General features: G+C 38.0%; 1 protein-coding gene across 1 annotated transcript; it reads right to left on the bottom strand.

Moving 5' to 3' along the window:
* Positions 1 to 2,458: 2,458 nt before the first annotated feature.
* On the bottom strand, positions 2,459 to 3,838 carry LOC101334667 (olfactory receptor 8S1-like). The gene has a single exon (XM_004324872.3). It carries the CDS (start codon positions 3,808 to 3,810, stop codon positions 2,800 to 2,802), a length of 1,011 nt encoding a protein of 336 aa, XP_004324920.3. The 5' UTR covers positions 3,811 to 3,838; the 3' UTR covers positions 2,459 to 2,799.
* Positions 3,839 to 13,081: the final 9,243 nt, after the last annotated feature.

Below are 13,081 nucleotides of genomic sequence, written 5' to 3'. Positions count from 1 at the left end.
AAAAAATTTTTAAAAAAGATGAAAGAAAACATACTATTGATGCCAAGATCAGATGTCCAGAATACGCAAATCTATATAGGCAAACCGTAGATTAGTGATTGCCTAGGGCCAGGGTTAGGGGTTAGGAATGGAGAGTGACTGCCATGGGCATGGGATTTCTTTCTTTGAGGGTGATGAAAATGTTTTGAAATTGGGTTACCATAGTAATGGTTGCACAACTCCGTGAATATGCTAGAAACCACTGAATTGTACACTTTGAATAGATGAACTTTGTGATGTGTGAAACATCTCAATAAAGCTGTTAAAAAGAATATGCCAAGATGGGAATAAAGATGCAGACCTACCAGAGAATGGACTTGAGGATACGGGGAGGGGGAAGGGTAAGCTGGGCCAAAGTGAGAGAGTGGCATGGACATATACACACTACCAAAGGTAAAATAGATAGCTAGTGGGAAGCAGCCACATAGCACAAGGAGATCAGCTCAGTGCTTTGTGACCACCTAGAGGGGTGGGAGAGGGAGGGTGGGAGGGAGGGAGACGCAAGAGGGAAGAGATATGGGGACATATGTATATGTATAACTGATTCACTTTGTTATAAAGCAGAAACTGACACACCATTGTAAAGCAATTATACTCTAATAAAGATGTTAAAAAAAAAAAGAATATGCCAGACAAAAGCAAGAAAAAAATTATACTATCTCACTTATGAACATCAACAGGAAATTCCTAAGTTGAATATTGGCAAAAGTTAATTCAGTTTTTACCCCTCTACCTAAGTAGGGTGATTTCAGGAATGTAACAATTCTTCAACACCAGAACACCTGTTTATATAATTTATTATTAAAAATCTAAACAATAAAAGCCATATGACTATTTCAATAAATTTATTTTTTATTCGACATGTATTTATTGCATGCGTATTATGTGATGGACACTACACATTAGTAAACAAAAGAGAAAAAGTCCGGATCCTCAATAGAAATAGTAAAAGCACTTGACAAAATTTCACACCAATTCTTAGGGAAATATTGTTAGAAGAGAACTCTTATAATAAGTTAAAGGTATTGATCAGAAACGGAACAATCATCCTTAATGCTGAAATATCAGAAGCATTCTTACTGATCCCAATAGAAAGATGCTTGTAGTAGAGGCCCTGGCCACTGCACTAATTATGCATCGTGCGTAAAAATGAGATATACAAAAACTGCATAGAAAAAGAAAAAAAATTGTTTTCCTTTATGTAAGATAAAATAATTAAAATGTAATTTAAAAAATCCAACAGTATATATAAACAAGCCATTAGAACTAGGAAGATAGTTCGACAAGATACAAGTTCAACAAGATACAAGATCTGTATACAAAATACCACAGCATTCCTAGAAATAACCAAGTAGTAAATGGAATTGGATTGTTAATTCACAACAGAAACAAACAGTGGAAGGTATCTGATAATATATCTAACAAAATTTGTGTGTGACCTTTAGCAAAATAATTTTCACCAGTGGCAACAGCAGATCGGCCTTGGTGAATGAAAATGTTGTTGAACCTTTGCGTAACCACCACCTTGCCCAGCCATGGCCACACTCTTTGTGAATCCATGGACCAGAACTAGGCTCACCAGGAAGGAAAAGACTGGCACTCACATAATAGGCTATTCTACTCACAGAATTATTTCAAACTGCTTTGGTGGCCCTCTGGTGAGAATTCATCCTACATATATTCTCTGCGTCTTGCTCATGATTCATACATTCAAAATACATTCATTGTGCAACAAGCATGTTTGAAACTATTTTAACATTCTTGAAAAAGTAGTGAAGATGCCAGAAAATGTCGTTGCTCTCTTTGAGTTTATATTCTCTGTTCCTGCGGAGTGCAAAGTGAAGGGGAGGAGGACAGTTGACAGTTGGTAAGTAAGTAAAAACTAAAAGGTAAGTTCAGAAAGAAATAATAATTAACTTTTGACCATGATCATTTTAATCCATATACCTCACCTAAGTCTCCTTCTCACTAGTGCTCTAATTGTGTTTCATGATCTAAAGGGCCTTTGTTGAAAAGCCCTTTGGTTTCTTCCTGGTGTTTATCAAAGGCCCTGTACAGTACTTGCTCTGTTGTTGATTTGCTCACATTCTGCCTTTTCTGCAGCACCACTAGAGCTCAGTGGCAGAGCTATTTGTCCAGCAGTGTGTACAAGCCAGGGAATCTTCTCTTGTCATGGGGGCCCCTCACAGCTGGAGATGGTGGGTCACTATGTAAATGGTTTGAAGCATGATAAACAAATGTTTTATTTGTAGTCTCTATTGGACACGTGTAGGTCAAATAAACAATTTCAAATATCCTAAGAGAGTGAATGGTCCAGCATTGACCATGTGCTCACTCCTGTATCAGCCACTGTGCCAGGAAGAATGAGTGAATAATGAGAAGGGGAGGGGGGAGGATTTGGGGACACTGTGATTGACAGTCTCTCTGGGACCACATTGAACACACGGAGTTTAGTTACTGGAAGAATGGTAAAGATAGCCTAAGCAGACAATGTCTACCATATTGTGTGTAATAAATTAAATATGTTTGCAAGAAAAATTGCTAGACAAAATGTTTATCTATCCACCTTCCTCTGATTAGGACTGAACTGGTATCATTCCAGAAACTAACTTCAACTTTTCTTAAGTATTTTCAAGAAAAGAGGTATGGCATCGTGCAGATCCTTATATCAGAGAATTCTCCTTAATATGCAGGCACTATTTATGGCAATTCTACCCAATTTCCTCATCATTCTGATTTTTTAATCTATGATTTGAAACACTAGGAACATTGTCTCAACATTTTTCTCACAGCTGCCTTCACCTCCTTGTTCTTCAGGCTGTAGAAGAGAGGATTCAGCATGGGGGTGATCACACTATACTGCAAGGAGCAGATGAACTCTTGAGTGGATCCTGAATTTGGCATGAGATAGCGGAGTAAACCTGAGCCATAAAAGAAGCTCACTGCCGTGAGGTGGAAGGAACAGGTGGAGAAGGCCTTGCTTCTGCCTGCAGTTGAGCTGATGCTCAGGATGGTGAAGAAAATGCAAATATAGGAGAAAAATATCAAGAGGAAATTTCCAAAGAAATGCAGGAGGCTGGAGCAGAGCAAGGCAGTAAAGCTTGCAGACACATCGGAACAAGACAAAGGGTAGAGAGAGGGCAGCTCACAGCTGAAGTGGTGAATATTTTGAGCCTCACAGAAGTCTAAATTGAGAGCTACAAGGATATTGATGAGAGCATCCGTAAAACCCAAGCCCAATGAGCCCCACACCAGCCCCATACACAGCTTTCTGTTCATCATCTGGCCATACAGCAGAGGAGAACTGATGGCAACATAGCGGTCATAGGCCATGACAGCAAGTAGGCAGGATTCAGTGCCTCCAGTGGCAAACACAAAGAAGACCTGAGCCATGCAGCCCTGGAATGAGATGGTTTTCTGCTCAGACAGGAGGTTCTCCAACAGCTTGGGCACAGTGACAGAAGAGTGGCAGAGATCCAGGAAGGACAATTGTCCCAGGAAAAAGTACATGGGGTTGTGGAGCTGGGAATCCACCCTTATCACCAGCAGCAGCATCAGGTTCCCCATAAGGGTCAGGATATAAATAACAAAGAACAGCACAAAGAGCAGAGCCTGGATCTGGGGGTCAGCAGACAGCCCGAGGACGATGAACTCAGAGACAACACTGTGGTTTCTCATTGCCTTCAGTACTTTCTTTGGAATGCAAGAAAAAAACCAGGTGAAGTCTCTTCTGATGCCTAACAAATACCCAAGTGTTTTAACCCGCTCCATTCACGAAGTTTCAGGCCTACTCAAAAATGTACGTTCAGCAATTATACTCCAATAAAGTTGTTTAAAAAAATGTACGTTCTGAAATGATAAACTTCCCTAAGTCTCTAGATTTACCGAAACCTGCAATAATCTTTTCTGTGGGATCCCAACACTAGATCAACTCCCTCTCCACCTTTACTGTTCTTTCTTTGATGTCTTAGAGTTTATTTTTTGTTGTTTTATTATTAAAGTGACTGGAGGATATTTACAAACTGTTGATAATAAACTAGTAGAGAGGGAGAAATTGCAGGAGGAAATTTAAGAGAAAATTGCAGAAATGGTGTCTCTGAGAGCAGTTGGGTCTCAGAGCAGAAGCAGAGCATGGCCAAAGGCAGGAGAGGGTTTACTTCATCAAACATGCATGAAGTCCATAGATCTGATGTTAGGAAGGAAGCATTTCGCAGCTAATGGCTTCTATTTTTTCACTAAATATTTAAATAGGGTCATTAACGGAAAGTGAAGAGGGGTAGTGGCTGGAGATTTGCAGAGTGAGGAGAAAGGGAATTAATTAGAGAGAAAGTAGAAGAGATATCCTAGATGTTATATAATTGATCACAAGAAACCGCTGACCCATATGAGAACATACTCTGCTCATCATCTCCATGCCCAGCTTGGGTGATCTATTCAGATTCAGCTCTTGTCTGTGCCTTCATGCCATTTAAGTATAGACTACCCACTAACTTTCTAAAGTTTGGCCTTCTTTTTCTCTACTCTAAACTGACAATCCAAATTACATCCGAAGATTCAGGATAACGCTTCAACACTACTGACTCCACCATCTCGACCCTTCCTGACCTGCTCTATCTTTTGTGCTCACACTGCGAGACCCACCACCCAATAGGATTTCGCTCCCATGTATATCCAAACGACACCCAGAATTAGAGCTGTCTTAGAAATCAAGTTCACATTACCTGTATTTCTCACCTAGTTGAGCAATATCTAGCACAGAATTAAACAAAACCTTTTTCAAATCCAGTGATCCAGAAGATGACTAAATTTGAACCTCGGTGTGAGAATTCAGAGTTAAGATGGAGTTTGAAAATTCCTGTTGGATATAGACCTCTTCCTTGATTTCTAAAGGAGGAAAATAAAAGGGTAAGTTGTGTATATTATTTCTAAAAGCCTCAATTCTTCCTCTCATGTGGGGATTATAATAATTTTCTATTATTATTACTTTTTTTTCTTTTACTCACCACTGTAGCTCTAGCTACAGCAACCTGGATTCATCCTGAGAATATCACATCATTGGCAGAAGACACGGGAAAATCAAGTCATGAAATACAGAGAAGCACCCATTGTAATTTTGGAGGGCAACAAAAAGAAAGGTCCCCTCCATTTTACTCATCTCTAAATGGAGCCCTACTAACTAGCACTAGAAATTCCTTAAACTTTGGGGAAACTTATTCTCCTATAAATAAAAGCCAAAGAGTGAAAATCTTGCACAGGGCATTTTCATGAAGGACAAACCTAGAAACTGTACACTATCAGGAACCATACTTCCTCACAGGTAGAGGTGTACTGTGTTAGAGTTACTTGAAGCAGTCAAAGAAATAAATAAAATCACTTATTTTTTTTTGCCTAGTGCTGCAATTTCACTGTCCTTGATACTTCATTCATTCAGAGTCGATGCTTCAGATTCCAAATTGAGAATGGAAACAGCTCTGAGAATGCTACCACTATAAGTTTTCAGTTGTTATCATAATTAGGTGGAGTTAGCCGACTAGATCACTTCCAAAGAAAGACGGCCTGAGAGGAGTCCATTTTAGAATGGGACATACAAAAGTACCTAGCATTGTGACTGGCCCAAGGAGTTGCTCCAAAATGTTACTTAACAATTAAAATAAATGCACAAATGAGTGAATGAGTAAGTGAATGGAGAAAACTCAGAAAGAGAATAGTCTAGAGCTTTACTACTAGTAGAGAACAGATCTGATTAGGAACCAGTAACGGATTTAGACATCCTGAGCTTGCATGAAACCAGTTGTGGGAAGGGCACAGGAGAAAAATTCTGCCAACAGGAGAGGTTTGCCCCAATGCAGTGTCTCGTGCCCTCAACTTCCACATACCTATGATTATATAATTATAGGGAATACCTATAATTAAAGGTACAATTAGTTTCTGGACCCTATATGTTTGGAGGGCTTGGAGAGGGTTATTTTTGAGTCATGAGTTGCCCAAAGTCTATCATTTTCCTGATCTCCTCCCCCCTCTTATAGACAGTTCTCAGGTATTAGCTTCCCCAAGCTTCCAGGTTTCTGGTATAATGTGGGCTTTCACCATTAGAAACAAGGAGTATAGTAAGACATAGGGAAACTCCTGTCTTAATTGTCCCATATGTGAAATGAAAGCTAAAAATAATTAGCTTGGAATGTTGTGAGGACTTAATTTACTAACTGAAGAGAGGTGCTGAAGAATCATTAGATTCTCTTTCCTTCACCTCTAACCCAAGTGTTTAATTTTCCCAAAGGAGGACAAGAAGTAATTTTGAGGAACAGACCAACAGTCTAGGTAACAGAAATGAATACCATGTCAGAGAGACTTGAGGGGGGCACTACCTCAGCCCAGGGGAACAAAGGTAAGATGATAGAACTGCAGGAGAAAGGAGGGGCCTGATGAGGGAAGGGTAAGAAGTGGCGGGAACTGAGGGGAAACGGGGAGCAAAAGAACAGGAAAACAACATCAGAAAACAGAAGGAAAACATTACCAAGTTTCTCTGTTCCTGGTGCAGAATACATCCTGGTTTTCTAAGCTGGTGGGCATGCCTCTGAGTGCAGGAGAAATTCACAAGATAGAAAATGCACCACAATTGTTCCATCGTGTAAACTGACATTGATTTTTCTATTAGACATTTTGTGCATAAAGACAAATGTATAAGCTCAGTCCTTAAAAGCCCCTGCAAATAAAGACTTCAGAAAACTCTTCTGAACTTTGGTAGCATTTTGGTCTTATCCTTTATGACTCCATAAAATGACAAAGAAAAGGAAAACTGAGAACTTCAAATTCCTAACAAGGAATAAAGCAACCTCTTTCATACTTCCCCTAGCATAACTGCACAATCATTTCTTTACATATCTCTATTACCGTTGATACACTGCTACGAGCAGCATCCTAACAAAGGAGGCTCAGGTCTACCAGAAGGCCCTGTGTGTTAAGGTGGCCAATGGGAAGGCAAGGTGTAACCTGAAAGCTCAGGTGGCATCTAGGTCCTTCCTGATTGCTGGAAAGCTCAGCCTGAAGTATACTTTGGACTTATTAGCTAAAAACAGTTACTGGATGATCCCTCTGGGAATTACCATTGAAGCTAAGTGACTCATAGCTTACCTTTAGATAGTTTTGCTAATGTTGTCAAGTGTTTTATCATGATACACATTAAAGACATAATTATTATACATGACATTATCACTACTATATGATCAATGGTCATTTAAATTTACCTACATGTTTGACTTTTTTTTTTTGCTCAATTTTTTTCTATACCTAGAATTGAAAGTTCAATACCTGAAAATAGATTTCAATGGATAAGTTTAACACAAATTAGACAAAGCTGAAGAGGTGACTCAGAAGATAAGCCAGAAGGAAACAGAACTTCCATCTGTGGGCATTTTCCTTCTCCTTGAAGAACTCCTTTTAATTTTCCCTTTAGTGCAAGTCTTCTAGGTGATGTATTTATTTCACCTTCATTCTTAAAGAATGTTTTACTGGGCACAGAATCCTAATGGGGGAGGGCTGTTTTTTTTTTTTAATCCAGTACTTTTAAGATATTACCTCATTGTCTTCTGTCTTCTTGTTAGTCTAATGTTTCTCTTGAGAAGTCAGTTGTTGGTCTAATTGTACTTCTTTGGAGCTAATTTGTCTTTCCTTTCCCTCTTGCCACTCTTAATATTTTCTGTTTTGATTTTCAGTAATTTTATTATGATGGGACAAAGTGTGACTTTCTTTTAATTTATCATACTTGGGGTATATTTATAGAATTCCTAGCATTTATAGTTGATATAATTTTTCAGTTTGGAATATTTTCGTTCGTTGTCTTACATATTGCCCTATTTTCTTAGGTATTGCCTAATTCTTCCTCTTCTTTAGAACTCCATGTAAATGTATGCTATCCTTCTGTATCTATGCATTTTGTATCTCATACTCTTTTCTTTATTCTTTCTGTGCCTTACTGTATATATTTTCTTCTTGCCTATCCTATAAGTTATTAGTATACTCCTCAACACTAAGTTCCTTTAAACTTATCCATTAAGATCTTATTCAGCCATTGAGTTTTTCTTTCTCAAGATTTTCACTAAGATTATTTATAGTTTCCAGAAATATTATGCCAAAATTCTCAATCTTTTCTTTAATCTCTATAAATATTTATTTTAAAGTTAAGCATCTGGATCTGCTTCCACTGTCTCTAGTTTCTGTGTCCCCATATTCTTGTTAAATTTTTTCTATTGAGAATAGGATATTATTATGAAAAATTATGGAGATAACTTAAGGCTCTGAATTATATTCTCTTCCTCCAGAGAAAATTTTTACTTGCTTCTGTCAGACAACCATGGGCATCAGCAATACTGGATGACCCTCATGTAATTTGGGGACTGAAATAAAGCTGGGCTCCAACCCACACAAAGCTTCTCTGCTTCCAATCCACCTTTACTTCAGGGTATCGCCCTTTAAGGTTCCAACCCACCCTTGTGGTCCCTGAATTCCATTTTCCCCACTAACTTTAGGAAACTGTCAAAATAACTTTTCACATTTTCAACCACCTCTTCAAGATGCCCTTACAGGAAAAAGAGACCCCTGAATGCAAAGCTTGCTTCTCTGGGTTTTCTTCTTCTTTGGGATGACAGCTCCATAATTACTCACTGCCTCCTTAGCTTTCAAATATCTTTAGAGCAGATCTTAAAAACATGCTGTTCAGCTTTTTAAAAATTTTTTAAACGTGTGTTGGTCCAAGTGATCTAGTTAGTAGTTACCCGAAGTGGAAGTCCCTGATCATTTTAGTCCATTCCTATTCTATTATTATTATTTGCTATTGCTAATTTACATATTTTATAATACTTTACTCTTCTGTCTGCTTTTTCTCTAGTCTCAATTTTTATCATTCTTTCTTTGCTCCCCTACCTTTTTAAAAGCAATGGATGTTCTTATTACATATTTCTATCAAAAGAAGTATATGCAAAGAATTTGAAGCTTCTTAGTTTATTTTTTTCCCAAGATTGGTTTCTTCCTCTATCCTAGCATTGCATATCAGTTAGGATGCATTTGGATGAAAATAAGAGAAAACTTAAATAGCCATAGTCCATTCCATAAGAATGTTTATTTTTACTTGAGAAATCTGGGAATGGGGGGGCGGTAATGAGATTTGGGGTTTTATTCAGCATTTCCATGATAAGTAAAGTTATTGCTTCAATGTGACTATGATATTTTTCCCTTTCTCTCATAGTCTCACTACAGGTTCTGTAGCTCCTAGCATCACATTCTTTTTTTTTTTTTAACGGTGTAAGTTTTTTTTTTTAACATCTTTATTGGAGTATAATTCCTGTACAATAGTGTGTTAGTTTCTGCTTTATAACAAAGTGAATCAGCTATACATATACATATATCCCCATATCTCCTCCCTCTTGCGTCTCCCTCCCACCCTCCCTATCCCACCCTTCTAGGTGGCCACAAAGCACCAAGCTGATCTCCCTGTGCTATGTGGCTGCTTCCCACTAACTATCTGTTTTATGTTGGGTAGTGCACATATGTCCATGCCACTCTCTCACTTCGTCCCAGCTTACCCTTCTCCCTCCCCTGTCCTCAAGTCAGAGAGGAGTGCAAAGATTATTCCTCTAGAGGGTGCCCCTCAGACTCATTGGCTAATACTGTGTCACATGAATACCCTTAGCTGCAAGGAAGACTGGGAAGCTGATTATCTGGGAAAGGAGAGTGGAATTTCATGAATGGTTTAGACAATAACAAAGTACCCCCTACTATTGGGTATCTAAATAAAATGAGAGACGTTAGTAAGTAAAAAAGCAAAATAATAAAATAGGCAAGTCATGGTGTCCCCTCCCAAATGGCATGTTTCTTTCCTTCCTAATTCTGAACGGCTTTACTGTAATATGCTAGAATTCTCACTGATACCCTTACCTTTCTATTTGTCTTTCCTTTTTTGTTATAGATTAAGAGCTTGGATACTTCATTGAATGCATTTTTTGGTATCCAGTATGTAAGAACATGTTTACCTATCTTCCTATCTATGACTACATACTTCTGTATAGAACTATTTTTACTCCCTCCTTCAATTTGATAGATGCTATGGTCTGAATGGTGTCCCACAAAATTCACATGGTGCAGTCCTAAGCCCCAATGTGATGATATTTGGAGATGTGGCCTTCAGGAGATACTTAGGTTTAGATGAGGTCATTAGGGTGGGACCCTCATCATGGGATTAGTGTCCTTACAAGAAAAGACACAGGAGAGCTTGCTCTCTCTCAATCTCCACCACTCAGACTATGGCATTTTGCTATGAAAAATATGTACTGAGCTAATACAGTAGAGGAGATGTCCTTCTCAATCCAAGACAAATGCCTCCACCTATGCTTTAGATATTTTTCCATTCTGCTTCCTCTGGGACCAAGCTCCCTCAAACTTGCTATTTTTCTAGTTGGTATTCAATTTTTCCTCTCCATTTGTCTTTTACATTTAGCAGTTAGCACATTCAAACTATCTTCTCTATTTGTGTATGTTTTCATAGCACATATTATTTTCTAAAACTACTTTCCTAGTCCCACATACCCTTACAGCATCTGACTTAATTCTTGCATTTTCTCACACCCAAATGTACTGAAGTAATAACGGTATTACCTGGCAACCATTTCTGCACCAACCACTCTTCTAAAGCTTCTCTATGGTTTATTTATGATCTCCGACACAAGAATGAATTTGTTCTAAAACACCGAGATGCATAAAACACCATTTTCAATATTTTAATGTTTTTTGTTTTCATTTATTTTAAAAAGTGTTTTTATTAGGTAACCTTTCAAATATACATAATGACTAGAGAAACATACATAACATCCAGTACACACCATGCATACTTAACAAATCTTAACTTTTACCATATTTACTTCAGATTATTTTTCAAAAATAGGACACTATAGATCTGAAGTCTTCTTTGTATACCATTTCCCAATCCCTTCCTCCCTACCCATAGATAACCACCATCCTAAAGTCAGAAAGTAGCCTCCTGTGGTAGACAGGACGGCCCCCCAAAGATGTTCATTCTCTAATCTCTGGAACCTGTAAATGTGTTACCTTACATGGCAAAAGGGACTTTGTACAGACTTTAAAATAAGGAGATTATCTTGGATTATCCAGGTGAGCCCAATCTAATAATACGAGCCCTTAAAAGCAGAGAACTTTCTCTCACTGGCATGAGAAAGCTGAGGTAGAAATGGAAGTCAAAGAGGAGTGGAAGCATGAGAAGACCTGGCTCATCATCTCTTGGGGAGGAATACACAGAAAGCATGAGAAGTAATGCAACCAGCCTCTAGAAGAAGAGCCGAGCCCCCAGCTGAGAGCCAGCAAAGAAACAGCGACCTTATTAGTCCTACAATGTCAAGAAACTGAATTCAGCCATCAGTCTGAGCCTGGGAGTGGATTCATCACTGGAATCTCCAGGGCTCCAGAATGTAGCCCTGCTGACACCTTGATTTCCACCTGCTGAGACTCTAAGCAGAGGACCCAGTTGAGCATGCTGTACTTGGACTTCTGAGCTACAGAACCTTGAGATAATAAATAGGCATTGCTTTAACTTGCTAAATTTTTGGTAATTTTTCACAACAGCAATAGGAAACTAATACACTTCTTCATGCATGCTTTTATATTTTTTTATTACACGTGTCCGTTTTTTAAACTCTACATAAATGTCTCCCACTACATGAAACATTTTGAAATTAGTTTTTATTTTGTCAGCATGTTTTAGAAATTTATCCAGGTTGATATGTAGAGATAGTTCATTCATTTAATTGCTAGATAGTGTTCTAATGTATAGGTATACCACATTCTATTTATTTTTCAGAAGATTAGAGCACATGTGATGAATCTGGATATGTTTGGGTTTATCTGTAGATTCTATAGTATTTTCTATGTAGAAAAGCACATCATCTTCAAATAACTAACCTTTTTTTTCTTTCCAATTCTTAAATTTTAATTTCTTTCATTTCCTTATATTGGGAATTTCAATACAATATTAAATTGTATAAGTGATAGTGGCCATCCTTGTCTTACCTTTTTTTTTTTTTTGTCTTATCTTAATTGAAGACAAATTTCTAAAATGTATTGTTCAAGCAAAAGTTTACTGTAGGCTTTGTAATTACTCTATCACATTAAGAAAGATCCCTACTATTCCCAGTTTGCAAAGACCTTTATAATGAACAAGTGCTGAATTTTATCGAGTGCCTTTCGGCACTATTGAGATAACATATGATGCTAGAATAAGTTAAGAGAAAAATACTGCCTTTTTAATCATTTAAATTACTGCTTTTTAACATTGATTCCAAATATCATATTTTTAGAATAGTGTTTGAGTAACCATTGTGACAGAGATTTACTTTTTTATATATATAAATGAAATACGCAAAACTCAAGGTTATAAATCTGGGGCGGCATAACAGTAAATATGCCAGCTGGTTCAGACCTAATGGCTAGGACACCACTGCCTCCTTGTGGTAAAATTCCAAAATGACAAGTTCTGATTATTGGAAGTTTATTTTTCAAGTCACAGGTTTGACAATAAATGTCACAGAAGCCATGGCCTGGGATAAAAAGAGAGTTGTTACAGATCTCAGAGAGACATGAGAAGAATAGAAATTTGGGACAGGCACACAAACATAGAATTAACCAGGTTTTTCTTTCAGGACTCCCAGGTATAGGGGCAGAGGTTGAAGAAAAGACTTGAGTAACATGAAAATGTGGAGTTGGGAGGGGATCAAGATGGTGGCATATAAGGACTGGGCTCACCTCCCCTCATGAACAAACCAAAACTACAACTCCATATAGAGCAACTCTCACTAAAATCAACTTGGGAACTAGCAAAACAGCTCTTCTAAAACAAGGGCTGTAAAGAAATTTCCACATGGAGTCTAGTAAGAAGAAAAGAGAAGTGATCTGATCAGGAACCACAACCACCATGGGGGACAAAAAGAGAAGGGGGATATCACAGGCTAGGAGATCCTCCCTGGGAAGAGAGGAGTTTGAG

Source organism: Tursiops truncatus, chromosome 11 (genome assembly GCF_011762595.2).
Source record: "Tursiops truncatus isolate mTurTru1 chromosome 11, mTurTru1.mat.Y, whole genome shotgun sequence".
Classification (NCBI taxonomy): Eukaryota; Metazoa; Chordata; class Mammalia; order Artiodactyla; family Delphinidae; genus Tursiops; species Tursiops truncatus.
The sequence above is the reverse complement of the archived record's forward strand: the minus strand, read 5'-3'. Positions and strand labels throughout refer to the sequence as shown.

Coding starts and splice junctions, on each gene's coding strand:
- LOC101334667 (XM_004324872.3), bottom strand. CDS start 3,810: ATGGAGCGGGTTAAAACACTTGGGTATTTGTTAGGCATCAGAAGAGAC.